The sequence below is a fragment of the Lepisma saccharinum genome, chromosome 1 (assembly GCF_977018435.1).
Source record: "Lepisma saccharinum chromosome 1, izLepSacc3.1, whole genome shotgun sequence".
Taxonomy (NCBI): domain Eukaryota; kingdom Metazoa; phylum Arthropoda; class Insecta; order Zygentoma; family Lepismatidae; genus Lepisma; species Lepisma saccharinum.
Window position 1 is genome coordinate 119,964,238 of NC_139229.1, and position 21,622 is coordinate 119,985,859.

Sequence of the window (21,622 nt, forward strand, 5' to 3'; positions counted from 1 at the left end):
ATTAGCTTGGTAAATTGAGGTTTGTTTGAAATGCACTAAAAAAAAGCAAAAAACTCTCATTTTGAAGAGAAGTTGAAGTTTTTAATCATTTTATACAAGTGAAAATATAAAGAAATTTTGTTTCCACCTGTAACAACATACCATTACTTTATCTTATAACATCCTATTATAGTAAAAAAAAAAGAATAACATTAATTAGAATTAATAACAAGTTTCATCAAGTCCTGTTTTGATTCATTTCTTGACAAAAGCCGACGACCTGCTACTTGGCCTCTGATGTAGCCCTCCCTTTTTTCCTGTGTATACACTTTTCCTGCAGACTCCGTGACTTGTTTCACACATCTTGAAATCCCTTGACCATGACAAGGCCACTGAAGAACTTGCATAGGCTTGTCAATAAATTCCTTTATTTCTGTCAAGGTCATTTTGCATGTTAATGGAGGTTCATAAACTCCATCAAACCAGTCTATCAACTCCAATAAGTTTGAAGCAGAGGTGTTTATAGAAGGTGTCTTCCTTGGAAGTACTGAAAGGTTTCCAAATGTATCATCATTGCCACCTCTCAAATCGATGATCTTTTGAATTCCAGCTCTCCTTTCTTCCTTATTATTTGAGCACAGCAGTGTCTGAATTAACATTTCACTAAATGCATACCACGCTGAACGTTTAACAGTCGGCAAAACAGCATTTACTACAGCCTTGTTTTGAAGTCTAAGCCGTTGCAATTGAAACAACAAATGACGTGGGCCTTCTATCCACAATTTTTTTACTTTGATATTGAACCAACACGGATAGTACACACCAACGATGTATTCCACAATCAGCCTTAAATTCTCGAGGTTTTTGCCTTTTAGGCCATGTTTGGAAATCCACAAGCGACTGTTTGCAAGTCTGTTTGCTGTTGTAAGCCACCTTGAATGGCTCACTGGTCCAATTTCAAGAAGTGCCAGATTATTGGGAAGTTTACCTGCTCTTATGGCATGTGTTCTATATCCATACACTTGATCGGTTGACAGATCCTTCACAGTACTGTCACTGAGTTCAATAACAGGTACTCCAATTGAAATTTTTTGAAATTTAGGATTAATATCAAGCTCTGTAGCTGCATCTGACATTTTACCAATGTCACCTGTCCACTTGTTGTTTGACAAAGTCTTCCCATCAAGGGCTGTGATTAAATGGCGAAGAGGTAACTCGTTGGTGTGAAGAGCACAAACTAGCCAGTTATGTTTGCTGCCTAGTTTGTTGCATAGTTGCACCTTCCCAGCCGGTATTAATATTTGTTGAATCACCTCCAATTGCTTGTATTGTTTTATCAATACCTTTCTCTTTCATGAAATTCAGTAAATTGTCAGCAATTATTTCAACTGGTTTTTCATTCTTTGAGCTTTTCTCTGGTGTAAAGTGATAAAGGTATCTCCCACCTGGCTCACTACAAACTGAATAATGTTGTTCTTTCATAGTACTGGGAAACTGCTGCTCTGAATTTTCAGCCTTCAGCATAACTTTAGTTGAATCTTCACGACCATTGAAAAATATGCAATCAATTTGACCCTTCTTACAAATTTCTTCAAATTCATTGTCTAATGATGACATCAATTTCTCCTGCACTCTTTTTACTTTATTGTGGTCAACAACAAGTTTCGTGTTTCCTTCAGTGATCAAGCCGATATCAATAAATGCAGCGGTGGTAATTGCAGCTGTGGCACGAAGACCAACACCGTATCTGATGCTCTGCATAGCAACATTAGGTATATCTAATGTATTGTACTGTTTCTCTCCATTAGAATTTGAAGGAGCTGCTAAATCATAATTTGATTCACTTCCATCTTCTGTATCGGATTATTTTTCCTCATTTCCAACCCCAGAGGAACTTTCTTCATGTGATGGAAGTGAAGAAGTCTGCAAGCATTCCTTTTTATATTCAGAAAGTCTTGTTCTCTCAACTTCTCCTCGCTTTTGCTTCCTTATCAGTCTGTTATGTTCTGGAAAATCTGGCAAACCAATTTGGAGTGGTCCAATAGAACTAATCTTGTTTCTCTGGCCTTTAATGAAAGCAAGTTCTTTCACAGGGATCTTCTTGTCTTTAGAACATGTACAATTAATGTGAGCTTTTTTTGTGCAATCTGTAGCACAGCCAAAATTCAGAGCACATAATGATTTCACATTTGCAATTGAGAATGTCAAAGAGCTTGTCAAGTTTTGAAGCAAAGGCTTCTTTAATATCTAACTTGCCCCTTCCAAGAGATATGTTTTTTGCTTGCTCCCAACTTTCTTGAATCTTTGCTAATACTGAAAATCTTGAATTGACAACAGGGAAAACAAAAGAACAGTTTGCTCGTTCCCATTTTTCAAGTACTTTAGGATATATGTCTTTTGCAACACTGGCAGCTGGATAGTTTCTCATATCCTCACTACTTTGTTCTCTCAGCAACAGTCCATATCTTAACACGTCTCGCAAAGTTGGTAATTCAGAAGGCGACATGTCTCTTCCACTTCCAATAAGGTTGCCCATATGTGTGAATGTTCCCTGTCTTGGTCTCTTCTTTGTAGTCATAGTGAAACAGTTATCACTGGTTGTAGAAAGTAAAAAGATATCACATACCGTATCTGCCACGCCACAGCCACACTGTCATTGACACAATTGACACCGATTGCAACTCTCAAAATGGAAATTCTTCGGTCTCTGTTGGAAAAAAGAAAGGAGTATAATATTAATAGAACAAAATATAACATAATAATAGTAAAATATTAATAGTGCAGATAACTACAATGCATATATAAGAGAACTACAATAACTTGTAATCAATTTTAGGCACTTATCAACAACATCTGTTTTCATGAAAATTTGGGAATAACCCATACGTTTAAATGACAGAAAAATTTAAGAAATGTTAAAAAGTAGGAACTTTTCACATAGATATTTACCAAGCAAGACCTAAATATTTACAAGTAACCAAAATATATTTCAAATTACCTAATCATACCACAACTTTTTAACACCCCTCAAATCAGGATTTTTAAAGATGAAAAATTCAACATGCCCTAATGCACAGTTGTCTAGACATTTGTAATTGTAAATAGGTTTACTTAGAAGAATAGCAGCAAATATATACATATTTATAAGCAGGCCTATTTTTCAGAATTTGGAATATTTGTGTTTTTTATTTCTTATTATTTTTAAAAAATAGTAATTTTTGATACCCAGATATTTAACGTCTGTATTTAGTAATTTTTAGGTGGACTATGTGCATTGATAACAGTAAGCCTTTTTAATACCATGCACTTTTTAACAGAGGCTTATGTTGAAAGTTTTAGCTTGTATGATTTTTGGCTACGTTAGTTAGTGAAAGTATATACTGTAGTTAGTGTAATTTGGTGTTGTTTCTACGTTTCACCATGAAAGCACTGTAGTGTTTTTGCAACTGCATGCAACAGATATCAGTTTCATATTTCTTAAATGAAAGGACTATAAATTTTAGGAGTAGCATTGTGATATTTTTCATCTTCCTTCTGATCTGTCTGTGAAATTTCTTTGTGCGACATCAAATAACAAATTGTATGTTCACTTTTAATGTGTTTCTGAACAAATATACCGTGCGTCCATTTTGATCTTCAGCCGAGAGATCGGGGGAAGCGTGGTGGGCGGCGCTGACGGAGATGCCAACATTTGGTGCCTGTAATGCCCGTTTATTTTTATGAACATATGCAGACATTTATATAAATATTGCAAAACGAGCACTAACCTGTGTTATAAGCGTTGATCAAACTGATATCCACCAAGTGGCAAGTGTGTAGACTTTCGGGGGGAGAATACGTTGATTAGCCTGAAATTTTCGTGCCTGTAGCTAAAGTCCTTCTGGGTCGGGCCGAGAACTTATCAGCCCCCCTCGTAACGTGAACCTTGCGGCTGGCATTCCAATCCTCTTACTGACACAACACACATACACACTGCAATAACACAAACAAGTAACGGCAAGTAACCAATAATAACACTCTTGCGCACAGTATGAAATTAACACGCTCTTGGTTTACATCTGCTCGCCACTATATTCACAGCTCTGTCGCGAAGAAACAAAAAACTCGAGCTCGGAGATTTCGGATTGCAAGGAAGCTCACGAACAGCATTGACTTTTAATGGTTTTGTCTACAGTGTAATCTTGATACAGTGTTACACATTCGAAACCTCCAAACGATCCCCATTGACACAAAACTCTTTCAAGGATATAAACTTAAGCAGGATGTTACTGGTCAAAACTATGATTAAAATGTTTGATTATCTGTGGCTCTTTACATTGTTTTTTAAAGCGTATTTTTCTTGTGTATATAAGGGCAGAACTTGAATGAATTACAGATGATAAATTATAACACAGGTTAGTGCTCGTTTTGCAATATTTATATAAATGTCTGCATATGTCCATAAAAATAAGCAGGCATTACAGGCCGCAAATGTCGGCATCTCCACCAGCGCCGCCCGCCACGCTTCTCCCGATCTCTCGGCTGAAGATCGAAATGGATGCACTGTATATTTGTAGTGTAATTTCTGTGCTGCACAATATTTTCCCCAAGTATTTATTTTAATTAAAATCAAATACCTGCTTTGAAGGTAATAATAGAAACCCTTATATGCACAGTGTGTTTTATTTTATTTCTTGTTGTGAGACCTGGATAACATGGTAACAGACTTGTAACATTGACATCATGTATGTTTAGTTTGTAGCAAATTTGCAATGATTTTACTGTAAGTGTGCATTCATTAGGATTTAAATCTGGGATCTTATTTTTTACAAGTGCTCATTGGTGGAATCAGAGACATTGTGTGAATTGAAGGCTAAAGAAATGTTTAAATATTTAGCCCTCATTTTCAAATAATTTGAATCGACTTGAAAGCAATAGGTGAAATATCCAAATGCTTGATCACGCACCACCACACACCAAAGAACAATTTCTTGGTAAAATTTCATATGCACTTTTCTCATTGAGAGTTGAAATGTTTATGAATTTAATGTAAAACATTAGAGGAGCAAGGGTTGGGATTGTGACATGCAGGGTTCATCACATTGTTGTGGATTTCCATGTAAGATGATGTATGTGCAAGCTCTTACAAGAATCAACTTTCTGCATGTTTTAAAATTGAACATGCTTGTTACAGAAATTCAGTCGCATATACTTCTGGGTTTTATTGATTGCATTGAAAGTCAGTGAGGTTGAACAAGGGTGGCTGGTTGGTTCAATACTTATTTTTTAATAAGGATATGTAACTATTGATCTAATTTTCTCTTTACACCATTTTTCTCCTACTAGCCCTTCACCTAATTTGAATCCACCAACCTCCGCTGAACTTGTAACAACCCAGAAGCGCCCCTGACTCTATACTGGAGATTGACTTTGTTTGCAACAGCTGTAGGTTGACTTGCTTTCTTGCTTATACATTTTTTTTATAATAATGATGTACTGCTTTTCCTTAGACAGAAGCTGTTGTTTCGACTTCTGAAGCAATACCCCTTATGCCAAAGGACTCGAGCATGTTGGCATATGAACCAGATGCATCACACTACCAGACAGCAACAATTCTCAGCAAGTGTTGTGATGATGTAGGGACAGTTCATATTTGTCATCATATTCCATCTGGGAAAATGGTGGTTGTCAAAAAGTTTAATATGGATAGAGCAAAGGAAGAGGCCAGTCTAATCGAGGTGAATATTCCTTCATGTGCTCATGTTTGTTTTCTTTCTACCTGTCATTTCTATTGTAATAATCCATGCACGAATACACTCACACATGGTGGTCAGGTCATAAAGTAGTGATAACTTTTCTCGAGACTCAGTTGGTGGTACCCAATTGTGATTGGTGCGATTTTGTGAGGAGAAAGCTAATCAGTGCAATTTTCCTGTTGTTTTCATGCTATATCAAGGGGTCAAGTGTCCGATACTCGGCAGGGGCACATAGTGGTTCGGGTCCCATTGTAATCTGTAGGTCCAGTCCAGATAAGCCTTGCTGATCATAAAGTGGACTTAAAACACTGACTCAATCAATTTTCATGCTATATAACAGATTTTTTTAAAAAATGATCAAATTCATTACATGATATTTGTTTGTTGAGCCTTTTGATATTGTGTAATTACCCACAGATCCTAAGTGAGTGACTTTCAAACTTCCCACCAAAGGCCTTATGATAAAGTCCAGGCTTGGATGTGTGTGTTCTTTGTGGATGTGCTTTCAATACTTTCAACTGAACCTCGAGAAATTAGTCTTATCATGGAAGGAACATAATCTTATTGTTTTCAAAGTTGGTCCACTTCTTAATGGGTTACCATCATCAATGTCACCCCCTAGGCATATACTCTCCATTTAGACCTGAAATCAATGATGTATGAATCTTGGATGCCACATAAATTTATCTGTGGCTAGAGCTACCTTGGTTTTAGAATACTTTGAATGGTCAACTCACAATCTAAATACCAAAGAAACCACATTAGAGTACTGGGCTTAGCATGAGTGGGGCAAGTGTTCCTTCCTGAATTTCATCACATAGTCATTCATATTCATTGTCATATCCTAAAGAGAGAGAAAAAACATTAAGAAAAATCTCAATCTATGATTAGACAATTATGAAATGTATGAGTAAAGTCGAATCTATCTATATTTATATCAGTAACAATGGAATTATTTTACACAGTACCTGAAGTTGTGTTGTCCTTATTTTAACCTAACGTAAATTTTACTCTCCTTTTTCTTGTATTCTCATGACATAAAATTGATATTTGCAAATTGTTGAAGAATTATCTTTAATTCCATGATGTAAGGTTATTTCTTGTGTTTAAGATGTTGATAGATTGCAATATTTATTCTCTTAATGTGTCATGTGTGGAAAATGTACAAATAGTTTAACATTATCAAGAATGTTCCTTTTTTCCATTTATTTGTTACTACATAAGTTTTTATTGAATACATCTCCTGCTTGACACACTGGCTGTCACACGCACCACCCGTTGTACAATCATTCATTTTATTAACAACCTAGGAACAATTTTTGCTTTCCTGTTCAAGAAGTATTAAATTGCAAGTTGCTTTTAAATCTACAGTACATACCTAAATATTAGGGATGGGCCGATATGAAATTTTGGCCGATACCGATAAAGTACCAATATAAAATTTATCGATACCAATAACCGATATTCTACCGATCCGATATAAAATTAGAAATGTTCCTTGAAGAACCTGAAAGGTTCATTGACCTCCTTAATAAATGTATATTTCGAGGTGACTGCAGTGAAAGAGAAGTTGCATATTTAGACATTTACTTTTTTAGAAAGTAGGGCATGGAGATTATCCATAAAAATTATAACAAAATGGCAAAATTTTGCACTAAATTATCATATTTATTGATATATCGGATCGGTAAAATAATATCGATAAAGCGGTATGCCTATATCGCCCGATACCGATAGAGTACCGATTAATCGGTCCCATCCCTACTAAATATAATGGCACTTGAATGATTGTAATATGTGTGGTTTTGGACATGCATATTCAGTGTGATTTCTTGCAAGTTGATATGTATGGAACCATTATGACAGCCAGTTGTGCAAGAATCCCCCCCTCCTCTCTCTCTCTCTTTTCTCTCTTTTTTACTTACAGACTTTTTCGGCAGGTCACATAAAAAATTGAAGGGAAAGGAAAAAATGTATGTAGTACCATAATGTTCCTACAATCATGCGATGTCATATTAAAATTAGGGCTGAACCAACCACACTATTTGCCGACATCCTGACCCAACTGATACCGAAACTTGTATAATTCCAGTTTAAAAGCCATAAAACTCATCACATCACATTCTATTAATGGCATTAAATAACTCCCAAATATTCTCATGTAGCTTTATAGCACATTAAAATATCTTGTGACATTTTATGTGAACTTGTTTCTACTCCCAGGGGATGCAAAAAGAAGTGCTTTCTTTTGAAACATCGCAGGTCTTTTTAAAGTGTTGCAGTTGCACCGAAAAATCTGTGGTGTCCCTGCTTCATTTCATGATCCCCAATTTCATGCAAACATCATTTGGATTAACCTGGAGAGGAAGGAAAATGACGTAAAAATATATACAAATGCTGATATATTTATTAATGCTCATTTGGCCGGCTCTGTACATGCCCTGCTCTCCATTATCATCCATCATTTGGAATAAAAACAAGTCCCTGCAGTCACGCAGAAGGGTAGAGAGCACAAGAAGAAAATCCACAACCCTCCCTCCCACAGTGACATTCATCCCTTTTCCAAGAACTCCGTAATAAGCCTAGCATGGTAATAAAGCTGGTTTTAAAAATGTCCACGTTCTTACCCCATGAGTTTGCATGCAAGCATTGTTTCTTTTATTTCCACATAGCGTTGGTCAGATCACAATGAAGTTACGTGCCTTCAATGTCATGTTTTGGAGCAGCGCTTTCACTTTTGTCTTTCCTTTTGATCTTGTCATCTGCTACCCAGGAGGGTGCAGCATTTCTCGAGGAATTCCTGTCCTGGACCCTAACAGAAGGGTGAATTAACCTTTGACAAAGATAAATCTTGGCAAATGAGTTGTTTCTCTTCGCCGCTCTAGTTATTCAAAATCCTTGGTATCAGCGAAGAAAATTCAACCGATACTTACCGATACAGATACGTCGGTATTGGCTCAGCACTAATTAAAATAGTGAAAAAATAAATTGACAGTAATTCACATGTGAATTCATTTTATTTTGTCTTTTTTTCTTACAGCATGAAATCTTACTTGTTCGCCAATTGCAGCATCCCAATATTATACATTATCATGTTACATTTGTGGTTGGACCTGAAGTTTGTGTAGTCACTCCTCTAATGGCATTTGGCTCATGTAAAGATCTAGTCACCTATCACTTCACAGAAGGTCTGCCAGAACTTGCTATTGCTTTCATTCTCAGGGATGTACTTCAGGGTTTGGATTACATTCATAAAAAGGGTTACATTCACAGGTTAGTATGAGAGTCCTTGCTATGCCATTATATAACAGTGTGACATTTAACATGCATATTTCTCATGCTAAAATTTAGACAAGTAAGATCTACGTAATTAATTTTCTCCACTTTAGACAAAGTCATAAGTAGGATAGAAGAACTAATGTCCTGTTACGTACTGTAGAAATAATCCAAATTTTCAAACCTACATGAGTTCTTCAGGGTTTAAGAAATGAAAAATGTTTTATTATTATCGGATTAAAAATTATGGATACTCGAATTTGGACTATAATTAAAAATTAACCAGTAGACCTACATAAAATCTAGTTACATCAAAATTTAGCTTATTCAATTCTGCCTTAATCTATGGTAACCAATTTTTTTTTTTCGAGTATACCTTCTATTTTATATTGTCCTGAAAACAAAAAACACAATTTTTGAGGAGTTCTGCATATGAAATTCTATAAATAAAAAATGAGTAGTCCGATCGTGATGAGATTTTAGTACAGTGCAGGCAGAAAGTTTTTTAAACATGGTCAAGAACTGTTCTTATCAATTTTGTGAAATAACTTTTTCTTAGTATTGGCAGCCATACAAATACAATATTGGTCTTATTTTGAAGCTCTTGGCATCTGTTTTTAAAATCCTTTATCATTGTCAAAGATATGTGTTGAACATGGCGAGACCTCACATACTGACTCCGTGACAGCCTACAGTTTCCACGGTTCAATGGACATCAGTGTGTGTGGTGTTGTTACATTGTATGTACATCTTTACTTTATTCAATAAAAATCTGTATAAAATGGGTTTCGCGAAGTGAATTGACAATGATAAAGGATTTTTAAAACAGATGCAAAGAGCTTCAAAACAAGACCAATATAGTGTTCAGAAGGACATCATAACATACGTGTATACTCGTTATTAGTTATTACAGCCGAAATTTCTGCTTTAAGAAAGTAAAAATCTGTAAAAACAGAAGACTGACCAGAGAAGTTATATTATATGTGGGGGAAAATGCATTCACCAGAAGACATAATAGACAGTTTTGTACAGTGCTGCAGTGAGCAGAAATTTTGATTGAGAATGGAGAGGCATGATTTATCAGCTGAAAAATTTCATCGCATGTGTCGAGCCAATTTTATCAATATCAAGTCCTTAAGAAGACGAGAAGGAAAGGAAATGCAATAGAATATTAAGATAAAGGGAAACACTTTCTCAAGTTCCTGAGCTTCGAATTGATAAGGAATTACGTGAGACTGCAATTTAGAGGAGAGAAGAAAAATCATCGCAATCAAATCATGGGAGATCTTAGCTGCAGATACATGTTATCATTAATCTTATGACTTTGCCTACACCAAATTCAGATCAGATAAACCTGGAAATATTGGTTGAAAATAGTTAAGCAAGAAAGTCGGCATGAAAAACCTCTGGTATATATTTTATCCGAGAATTCGAGGGTTGAACCTCAAAGTTACTTCCTTTCAAACTAATTAAGGATGATGATGATCAAATATAAGAGTCTGCTGAGAAAAGTTTCCGTTATAGCTTGTACCAAGAATTTGGTTCCTCCTAATGTATTCCAGCATGGACGGTACGATAGGTAATATGACTTAAGATTTGCTACTTGTAAACTATCTGAGGACGTAAATCATATTAGAAGCAGCTCTTGAAATGGAAAAATGTTTGGTCGAGATTTGGAGTTAGCTACGGGGATGCTTCTATAAAATGAGGTAACTGGGGAGAGAATTTACAAAAAATTTGCTAGCTTTGGGGATAACATTCCCAAGGATCCCCCCCTAACTTTGAGCACTGATTAGAAGAGCACATTTTGGCTAAGGTAGGGGAGAACCCTATTCATGAAGCTGCTAAACACATAAAGGAAGATGCGAAAGGTGTAGATAAACCCCATCATCATCTCACGAGCTTTACGTGAACTACGTAATCATAATTCCTAGCAAGATTGCCTGGAACCTTTTAGATACGAATAGTTGCAATTTTAAATCACCTAAGCTAGAAATGTAAATACGCTAAAGTTTCAAAAATAGATGCAGCGTTGTGTATAGAACAATTGCCCACAATTTTTTCAAAGTATGTAATCTTGCATACACGAAACTGATATTGCAATACTTTATTGCTTTCTCCGGATAACTGTAGTACTAGACCTTTGTGGCAAGTAGACGACATTTTTTTGCAATAATTATATTGACACGATAGGAAGTGCCAGCCTCACTTAATGTTTCCTCTGTATGGTGTACATTGTCAGAGAAATGAATGCTGCTTGCTTGTCACACGAAACACAATTCTTGATATATGTATACGATGTGTCCATCTGTGAGTGCCCGTTTGAAGCATTTCTCAGCATGCTTTGATGAGCAAGGATGACTTTCAGAAAACAAATGGGAGAATGAAGCATCTGCTTCTAGTCTCCTTAAGGACTTGATATTGGTAAAATCGGCTCGACACATACAATGAAATTTTTCAGCCAATAAATCATGCCTCTCCATTCTCAATCAAAATTTCTGCTCACGGCAGCACTGTGCAAAACTGTCTGTCTTTTGGTGAATGCATTTCCCCCACATATAATATAACTTCTCTGGTCCATCTTCTGTATTTACAGATTTTTACTTTCTTAAAGCAGAAATTTCGGCTGTACTAATAACGAGTATACATGTATGTTATGATGTCCTTCTGAACACTCCCACATACCATGTACTTTACCTCAACAACTGCAGTCTTGGAGACCAACAAGGATCTGGCGTAGAACCTACGGCCAGCACAATCCTTTGTAGGTTGCTTGATTTGAGATTTTCTTTTTAAGTACACTTTATGCACAGATAGGAAAATCTGGGGTGGACGTACAGTTTTAAGTTTTAAGTGGTATCCAAACCACTTTGTGCCTCCCCAGGGTATCAAACCGGGTCCCCTCGATCACAAGGTGACAACGTTACACTAAGACATTGGGGAGGCTACCTTTGTATGGTTGTATGTATGGTCTCCTGTGTATTGCTCATAGGAATATATGTGCTGAGTGCTCCAGTACCAGATCAGTTTTTATCCTGGGTAAGGAGATTTTAGACACACATACATTGTAAGGGGCTTTGGCCTCATATAATGTGATGGGTGAAAATAGCCTAAGTGCTGACGCATACAAAATTTTAATTTCAATCAATCAATAACATTCTTCCATGAACATCAGTAACAATTAAACAAGATTAATGGCTAGTTAATGCTACAACAACAAAACAACTATTATCATTATTATTAACTGTTATTGCATGTATATAACAATAATATGCTATTCAATAGTCAATACTAGTTACAATATGTGTAATTAAATAGGAGTAAGGATACATGCTACTGGAAGAATTTGATGCACACACTACATAATTCATTTGTTTTATATGAATTCTAAAGTGAAAACCAACAAGTGTAATATGTCAAATTAAAGACCAGCGTTTAGGCTACAATGTTTGTTTGGAACATTTTCTTCTCAGATGCCTAGATTATTAATAAATTAATGGTAAATATAAAATTAATATTAAAAAAATAGAATTTTTTTCAGTAATCCGTGATTAACTACTTAACGGGTGCTTTTATCGAAAAACTAAAGATAACGTTAAATATAGAACATATATTAAGCTTTCATTTAAAAAAGTTTGTTGACATCGGGCCGTTGGTTTCAGAGATATAGTCACTTTTTCAAATGTCAACATCCGCCATCTTGGATTGGCCTCCATTTCTATTAGCTACCACTTTGAGATGGCAAGCATGGTTTTTTTGTATCCTTAGACACTCATTTAACTGTGGTATAAAGGAAAATTAGTACCCCCAAATTATACCGAAATCTTGATTTTGGCCACTGGGCCCATAGACTTTAATATTGGCAACACATTCTGAAAAGTGATGATTTCTATGTATTTACTTTATCAGTGGTTTGACAATGAATTTTGAAATTGAATTAATTATCTTTAAAGCCAATAAAATTATTATTATTATTCAGTATTTGTTTCTGCCACAGAATAACAATAGTGTTTTATTGGTATTACAATATCTCCAATTTTTACCTTCAAATATTTCAAACCATGAGATGCTTGTAGATTATAAAAAAAATATTCCATCTATGATTTTTCTTAGGTTCCTAAATTTTAAAAAAACTGTGTGTTTTTATTGCATAATCATAATCCTTTTTCCCCCCATCAATTTTTACATAATAGTACATTATTTTACAATTTTAATATTATTTGGAGAACTGTATATTTAAGTTCTGCTACTTATATCTTTAAATCTCACACATTTCTTGAAAAGAAATAATTTGTGTATTTATTTTAGGAGTATTCGTGCAAGTCACATTTTTGTGTCTGCATCAGGGACAGCATGTTTGTCTGGTCTACGTTATGCTTGCCAAATAGTACAAAATGGAAGGTGGCAGCGCTCAATTCATGAATTTCCCCATAGCACGTCTAATAATCTTAATTGGCTTAGCCCTGAGCTTCTAGAACAGGTAATTATAATAATCATTATTCTTTTGTTAAAGGAAAAGGACATCTTTTCAATAAAGATAGCTGTAGAAAAGCCCTGTTCTGTAACACTATACATTCAATTTATAATACCGTATATCTCTGAATGCAAGACAACCCCCCATTTTTCAACAAAGGATTACAGAAAAACTATTTTCAAAACTTACAAAATGGTTACCTTATTACAAGTAACTGAAGGAGGTAATAAAAGTACCGGTACACAAAACACACTCACTACGTACACTCACAACAATGCTCAAAGTGCATACAGTAGACATGGCAGAGGGTAGAGTTCAGTAAAAAAAAAAAAAAAAAAAAAAATTCACATCATATGCTGCGAAAGCAAGACGACCCCATATTTCTGGGCACGAAATTGTAGCAAAAAACCTCATCTTGGATTCAGAAATATACGGTAATTACTGTGTATTAAAAAGAAAGTTATTGGGTCAGGTTTGGTAACTGACACCAATTATGTAATTGTAGATAAAAACACTAAGATGCTGACCAAGGCAGTTTATCAAGATATAACAACACTTAAACACTTCCGTCTGAGGAAGACCCTGATACAGGGTTGAAACGTTACATGTTAAGTGTTTTTTATATCTTAATACACTGCCTTGGTCAGCATCTTAGTGTTTTTAATATGGAAACAAGGCTTAATTATATTATAACTGTAGGTGTTAAAAATTTCTTCACTTTTGATGTTTTTTATAAACACCTTGCTGTGAAGGCATATAGGGGGTGTGGGGTTAGGGTCCCACACTTCCTTGATCTCAGCCAAGCTGAGGGAGATGTGATCAGCACCATGCCCCTGGCTGCCTTAACCCCCCAGAGTTTCCTCCAGGTACCCACTTTATACGACGCTGGGTGGGCACGGGAGCCACTTGAACAGGCTGAAAAAATACTGGTTCTCCCCTGCCGGGGATCGAACCTGGGGGTCTCGCATGGTAGTTAGATGCCCTAACAACTGAGCTACCACGGCTACATTCATTATGCATTGCATATTTAGTATGTTCCTTCCCTGATGGTATAGTAACTAACAAATGTCACATTGTAATCAAGTGGTCTTAGATTCAATTCACAGTAAAGGAACATTGAAGAGTGGTTTGAATTCCACTTTGAACCATAGATCTAGTGTGAATTAGCCTATCTGAGCATAAAGTGGAGTTTTACAAATTTTCTGTGAAAATGTAGTTCAATGTGGGTTTGAACCTGAAATTAATATCTTTAACAGTTCTCTAACCAAGGTGCTAGCCTGACTTATATGTTTTTAGGGGACCAAGGTGAAAATGAAACCACAGGAGAATGTTCAATCCAGGATCATAAAATAAGGGTTTCACTATTATGTGGATGTAATGTTACATGTATGTGATAATGTTCAAAGTATGATACAAATACCAGATGAGTCTTAGTTTCCCATTAACTTATCATTCAGCCATTTAATTGATTCCTTTATTTCTAATTACCACCTTTATTTCTAATTACCACATTTTATTTGATTTACAGAATCTTCAAGGTTATAATGAAAAGTCTGATGTATATAGTCTAGGTATTACAGCCTGCGAGATGGCTAATGGAGTAGTTCCCTTTGGTGATATGCCCTCCACACTCATGCTTATGGAAAAATTACGAGGTTCTGCTCCTCAATTAATCGACTGCACGACATGTCCAGTATTGGAAGATGGAGATCCAGGTAACTGCTACTTTCAACTGTTTTACTGCTCATTCTTCTTTTCAAAAAGTGAAACAACAGGCACAAGAATTCTGAGTTGTCACAATTACAGAAATGTGTATTTTTATTTTCTTCTTCATTTTATAAGACGTAAGCGAGTTACTAAAGATATATCCACGAGACTTAAATGTTCTATTAATTTCGGTGGCCTCTGCCACCATCCACTTGGGAACTCGATGCTTTATATTATCAACCGCGTTGTTTATTCCCCTCAACATGAATTCTTCATTTGGAATTTATATTATTTTCACTTATTTTTGAGTGCAATATATATCTTGTTTTTTTAATGAAATTGTGTTTTTCCAACGTTTTTAATGGAGACACCTTTCAATATCGGAGGGGATTGCTTTGGCTGACTAGCTCAACGGGCTGCTATGGTTGTAGAAAGGTAAGAAGGTAAAGCTCCCCGTGCACATTTCACTGTGCCTTGAAGGCACATAGGGGGCAATGTGGGGGTAGGGCCCCACACATTCTCAATCTAGGATATTGGTGGAGTTGATGTGATCAGCACTGTGCTCTGGTTGCCTTTACCTGCCAAGGTTGTCCCCAGATACTCCTTTATTTGAGGCTTGAGTGAACCCAGGAGCTATTTTATGCAGGGACACTGCTGGAAAAATTACATCCTTAGATTACTCACCTCGGGAATCAAACCCGGGTCTCCTGCGTGGTAGGCAGATGCCCAACTAGATCATCATGGCTCCATGGATGTAGATGGCCACTCTCTAGTGATCTCTTGGCAACTAGAGTAGAGGGACATCCATGGTTCAATAGGGGTTGGTGTAGGCATAGATTATAATTTTGTTGTGATGCAGGAGATGTCGTCTGAAGGTCAACTTAAAGTGATTGTAAAGGTGGGAACTAGATAAGAGGAGATATTGAAGTTGGTTGGAAGATTTGATGTTAATGAAAGTTTTCAAGGGATCTTCCTCTATGAAAAAAAAGAGCAGGCATTATGCAAATGCAAATTTTTGAGTAACTGCATCATAATTGGCATAATTGGATATTTTGATTGTCTTGCAAGAGTATCTACAAATAATTCCAAACACAGCTCTTAATAGATTTATGTAACCTAGCTCCAATGTATTAACCTTACCTTCAGATATTTGTAACTATTCTGAATAATTGTACAGTTTTGCAGTATCTGTATTATTATATGTTTAACATAACATAACCTCTGGCGCAACAGCTCGTGAGGGACAGGACCTACCTCACTCCCACATGCCTCAGCAGAGGTGGGCGATCACCAAACCATTGCGGGATGATGAACCTTCACTCCTTGTTGTAGGTCTTCCATGACTGGGTTACTGGGTTCGATACCCGGTGGAGGCACACAGTGGTTCGGATCCCACTTTAAACTGTAGGTCCAGTCCTGATTAGCCTTACTGTGCATAAAGTGGATTTAAAACACCAAATCAATCAATCAATGACTGGGTTACCTACTCATTCGTAGCTCCATAATTTCCTCACGATGGTGGGTGGCTACCAGTCCCATACACTGGCTGAAATCTCGGGAGAGAAGTTGTTACGTTTCTCCCAGAAGACTCAAACAGTGCATGGCCCTTAGCCCGAGCCCAAAGCCTGATGCCTTGTACCACATGGTCACAGTGGCTAAGGTTTAACATATATAGAGTTGCAAGGGGTGACATTTTGGGAGGTCATTCGCTTGCATGTACTACACCCTGAAAACTGCATTCCAACAGGCTTACTTGACCGATGGCTGGACCTACAGCCACTAATTCTCGATGAGTTTGTGTGCTGTCTTTTGTCTTGTCTCTGTATGTGTACCAAATGTTCATGTACAGATTGTATTAATGACATGGTAAATTTACTTTTTAGTTCTGTTTAGTTTCTAAATTTGTTTTATGTTTACACTGTTCATAATTCATATCTACAATAGTCTTTAGTTTGCTGAATGAAATTAGTTTCTGTTCTTGTTGTGAAGTGGTTTGTGTCCTCACACACCCATATAAAATGTAATGATTTAATGTAAGAATACATAATCCAAATAGCTTAAGTCATTACCATCTGTGCTTTGATATGATGTATGTGGCTGAAGCAGGAACTTCTTGTTAGATTGTGATAGTTCATTTCTTTTGATTAGTCCATCACACTGACTCTGGAGTTGGAGACAGTGTTGCCAGCACCAGCAATATGCAGGAAAAGAAGATTGCCGAATTACAGCAAAGGAGATTCCAGGACTCTTTTCATCATTTAGTTGAGCTTTGCCTTCAGCGAAACTCTTTGCTGCGACCAAGTGCTGCTCAGCTTCTCCAGCATTCTTTTTTTAAGCAGTGTCGACGTAGTGGAATGGGAGTGCCTGAATTGCTGCATCCTATTATCCCTATTTCTGAGAGGAGAACAGACAGCGAAGGTAAGTGCTGATGTTATGCATACAGGGTGGCTACTCACCGTGAATTCGGCGTAGACTCGAAAAATTGCAACTTTTATTAATCCAAACGAATTCATATATTCACAAATGTCCTGAGGCAAGTTTTTCACAGTGTACCTTTTGATTTTATCAAAAAAGGAAAAGGAAGCTGCATGGACAATAAAACAGAATTCTCTCAATCCGTCCTTGCAGAACAATCTACTGACAGACGGAAGATCATTGCAAGATATCTTGAAGTTGATGAGTTAAATGTGACTGAAATTCTTGTAAAGGTAAAAAAAAAGGTAAAGTGCTCCCCTGTGCATAGCACCACGCCATGAAGGCGTATAGGGGGTGTGGTGGTAACGCCCCACACTTTCTTGATCCCGGTCTGAGTGGGGGTGATGTGATCAGCACCACGCCCCTGACCGCCTTTACCCCCCAGGGTTTCCCCCAGGTACCCATGTTATTCGACGCTGGGTGGGCACTGGGGCCGCTTCCATCGTTAGAAAAGTTCCCGGATTTGAACCGGCCGGGGATCGAACCCGGGACCTTGAGCATGGTAGTCAGACGCGTTACCGACTGAGCCACCGCGGCCACTTGAGAAATTCTTGTACAATTAATAATTTTTAGTAGTTTACTATATCCTGTGACTTTTGTGACTTGTGTTTGTAGATATATTTCGAGCCTGAGTATGTGAAATGGCAAATGTAATTCCGCACGTTAAATTAAATGTTTTAAACATGTTATATACCGTTTAATTGAATTGAATTAGAAATTTTGAATACATTGGCATCACACAGACCCTTCATATTGTTGAAACTGTCTCAATAGCAGCTCTAATCCTCTCACGAAGCTGTTCCACAGTTGTCACTTTGATAGAGTACACCTTGTCCTTAACATACCCCCACAGGAAGAAATCCAGGGAAGTAACGTCAGTAATGTCTGCATACCACCACACGGTTTGTGCTTTTCAGCATTTGTTGTCATTTTCCTTTTTTCGGTTTTCAGCACCTGCAATGAAAATGATCTTGCTATTTCATTACATAATTAATATTTCCACAGCTAATCTACCATATACCACCTAACAAAATTGTCTTGGTTGTTTATTGTGTTCAGTATAAGTATTTCAAATTAGGGCGTTTCGTCTCTGACATGCTGTATTTTTGTGTGTTTGTATGTAGGTGGTGAGAGAGAGTAATACATAATAGCGAAAACATCTGCTTGAACCTTGACTTTTTGCAAAGTTCGCCTTGAAAACTGGGAATTATACTTGAATTTTATCATGGTCCTAGAGTGGGCACCCAGGCATATGATTTAGAGTGGAAAAGTACAGTTAAAATTATCTATAATTTCAGAGAATATAATCCTCATTTTTTTCCCCATTGGTGATAAGGCTAAACTGAAATGAATTGGTATCATCTAATGTCAGTGGATTTGTTTGAATTTTATATCTTGGATATTGGTCGGTACTCAAGACAGAGATACCATTGCAAACACAGTGCAGAAACCTCTTTAGAAATGTCATTGATGCCTTGCCCTACACATGACCAGGACTTGAACCTGAATCTGTGACATTTAGTGCCATTGTTGTACCAGCTGAGCTGGCCCTGGTTTCACCTGATTTTCTACTTCCACCATATGGAATTGTCTGTCAGTGATACTGCAGTGGGATCTGTTGCCTTTGAAACACTGATGGTGTCTGGAATCACCAATTGTTCAGTTATATTACCTTATAATTTCTACAAAGTACATATCCTTTGTGTGCCAAATTATAAAGTAATTAAGAACGTGAGTCATCCCTGGAATGCCATCACACCTCTTCTCCAAGGCATAAGAAAGCTATGAAAAAGTTGGTACAACAGTGCACACCTGAGGGTTTGAGAGATGGCATGAAAAATGGCACAATGCATCATTTGTGATTGAGACCATGTTGAATAGTACAATGCATCATTTGTGATTGAGACCATGTTGAATAGTACAATGTGTGCAATTTGAACAATCTATGCCAGTTAGTAAGAAAGAAGTGCCACTTTACATTACTTTCAGTAAAGCCATTGTGTTATTTTAAAAATCGTGGTGTGTTCAAGTCCCACGTAAAATTATAGGTCCAGTCCTGATTATCTTGTCTATTAAGCCTCTCTTCAACTAACCATTCGAAACAAAAATGAAGAGATGGTGTAGTTTGATATAAAAATAGTAAAAGTTGTATGAGAGAAAATTTTTAAAATCTAAAAATAGAAAAAAAAAATATTAATTGGGAATCATTGGGGGGGAAATACTGTTTCAGGAGAATCTATCATGGTCTGATTGATGTCAGGGACAAGTACTGGTCTGTCTCCTGGTGGTTGATCTAAGTTAATCTGGAAAAATCTAAAATCCATGACCCGGAATAATGTATTTGAAAAAAATAGGATCTAATTGACTATATTTTCACCTTTTTAACAAATAACTGAATCCTTAGGTGGAGGGGGGAGTAATCCCCTCCCTCAATAACCTTGGGATGCCATTGACCACAAATATTTCCACACCTTTACAGGAATATTCAGCATTATGCATGGGTGTAAAAAATGTTCATGAATTATATTTTTAGAAGTAAATGCAATAGTGAAAGGTAAGGGATTTTAAATTATATTTTTTTCCTTTCCATAGATGATATCTCATCTGTGCTGGCTGCAGAAAAACTTGGTGAGCTCGAAATAGGTCCTGATGAATGGAACTTTTGAATACAATTATAGCTTAAAATTATATTTTAATATTAAATATAATGCCTTTTGGTGCAACATTGATGTGTTATGGATTGCAACATGCCATCACGTTGTAGCTAATAAAATGCTGACACACGTGGCATTTCTTCCCTGCATATCTGAAATTAATCACCTTTAGAAAATATATGTTGACGTGGTCCAATGCTTGCACACTTTTCATTATACTTGATCATAAATGACAAATTTTCTGATGGGATAAAAAAAAACAAAGAAAAAACTGGATTAACAGTGTTCAGATGTGCTTGTTACCTAGCAATATGATATAGCATTAGTATCACGATTTTTCAAAGTGAAATTGAAAAGATTGGGGGGAAAAGTTAATCGCCCTGTCCTGATTTGAGGTGATCTTTATGACTAGATAAACTGAAATATGTCTCTGTGCTTTGCTGAATTGTGGTACAAAATGTGTGACAGGTGCAGTGGCATTGAGATTATTTTGTAACAAAGAAGTTTATTGTATGGAGAAAGGGAGAGAGAGAGAGAGAGAGAGAATTTTTAGATAGTTAAAAGGAGGAAAACTGTTGTGGTTTAACATGGCTTCTGAAATTGTAAGATTTTGTTGTCTTTATAGATGATAATATATAAATATATATATCCATTGTTAAGAAAGTTTTATTATTGTTTTTATTGTTTTAAAAAATTATTTAAGAGTTAGAAAAAATGTGTGGTCTTTATGTACCAAACTTGTTGTGGCTTTTAGGATTTAAAAAAAAGTTTTAGCAAGTGTGCAATCCATCCTAAAAGTCATTTGTGAAGTAATAGTGATTGTGAGTTCCATGTAAATATTAAAATACATGAATAATTAAATATAAATAATATTTTTTCACATGTGTGAGTGTAAACAAGAATGCATTTATTGTGCCAAAGTGTAAAGAAAAAATATTCAGGTTAATTCAAGACATTGAACATCAGTTTACATTATAAGTGCTGTAAGAAATAAATACCCAGTGGAATAAAAAGGAAAATTGTTGAAAATTATACAACATGCATGCTACAAAAATAAAGTAATAATATTGCTATCTTTCTGTTTTATTTATGACGTTAATGAAATGCTAATGTATAATTACAGTGGAACTTTGATTTTGCGTTTCTCAGGGGACCAAGGCAAAAAAAAAAACAAAAAAAAACTGGGAAAATGTAAAATCGAGGTAAAGTTTATAATATTTCACTATGTTGGGACCATAAAAATTGAATGTAAAATCTGGGAATGCAAAATTGGGTTTCCATTGTAGTTATGTACCTTGCAAGTAGATGCTGAGGTATTCATT

At 36.2% G+C, this 21,622-nt stretch overlaps 1 protein-coding gene across 3 annotated transcripts in view; it reads left to right on the top strand.

Moving 5' to 3' along the window:
- The window catches only part of LOC146000315 (STE20-related kinase adapter protein alpha-like), a 33,692-nt gene extending 12,311 nt beyond the window's left edge, over nucleotides 1–21,381 (top strand). Inside the window, exons 4-9 of one of the 3 annotated variants that reach the window (XM_083137826.1) lie at nucleotides 5,469–5,696; nucleotides 8,755–8,987; nucleotides 13,299–13,470; nucleotides 14,993–15,179; nucleotides 17,320–17,589; nucleotides 20,239–21,381. In XM_083137826.1, the coding sequence (XP_082993952.1) occupies nucleotides 5,469–5,696; nucleotides 8,755–8,987; nucleotides 13,299–13,470; nucleotides 14,993–15,179; nucleotides 17,320–17,589; nucleotides 20,239–20,312 (1,164 nt within the window). In that variant the 3' untranslated portion in view covers nucleotides 20,313–21,381. The remainder of the gene's footprint in view (nucleotides 1–5,468; nucleotides 5,697–8,754; nucleotides 8,988–13,298; nucleotides 13,471–14,992; nucleotides 15,180–17,319; nucleotides 17,590–20,238) is intronic. The other 2 variants (XM_083137843.1, XM_083137835.1) reach the window with 2 other exon arrangements.
- Nucleotides 21,382–21,622: the final 241 nt, after the last annotated feature.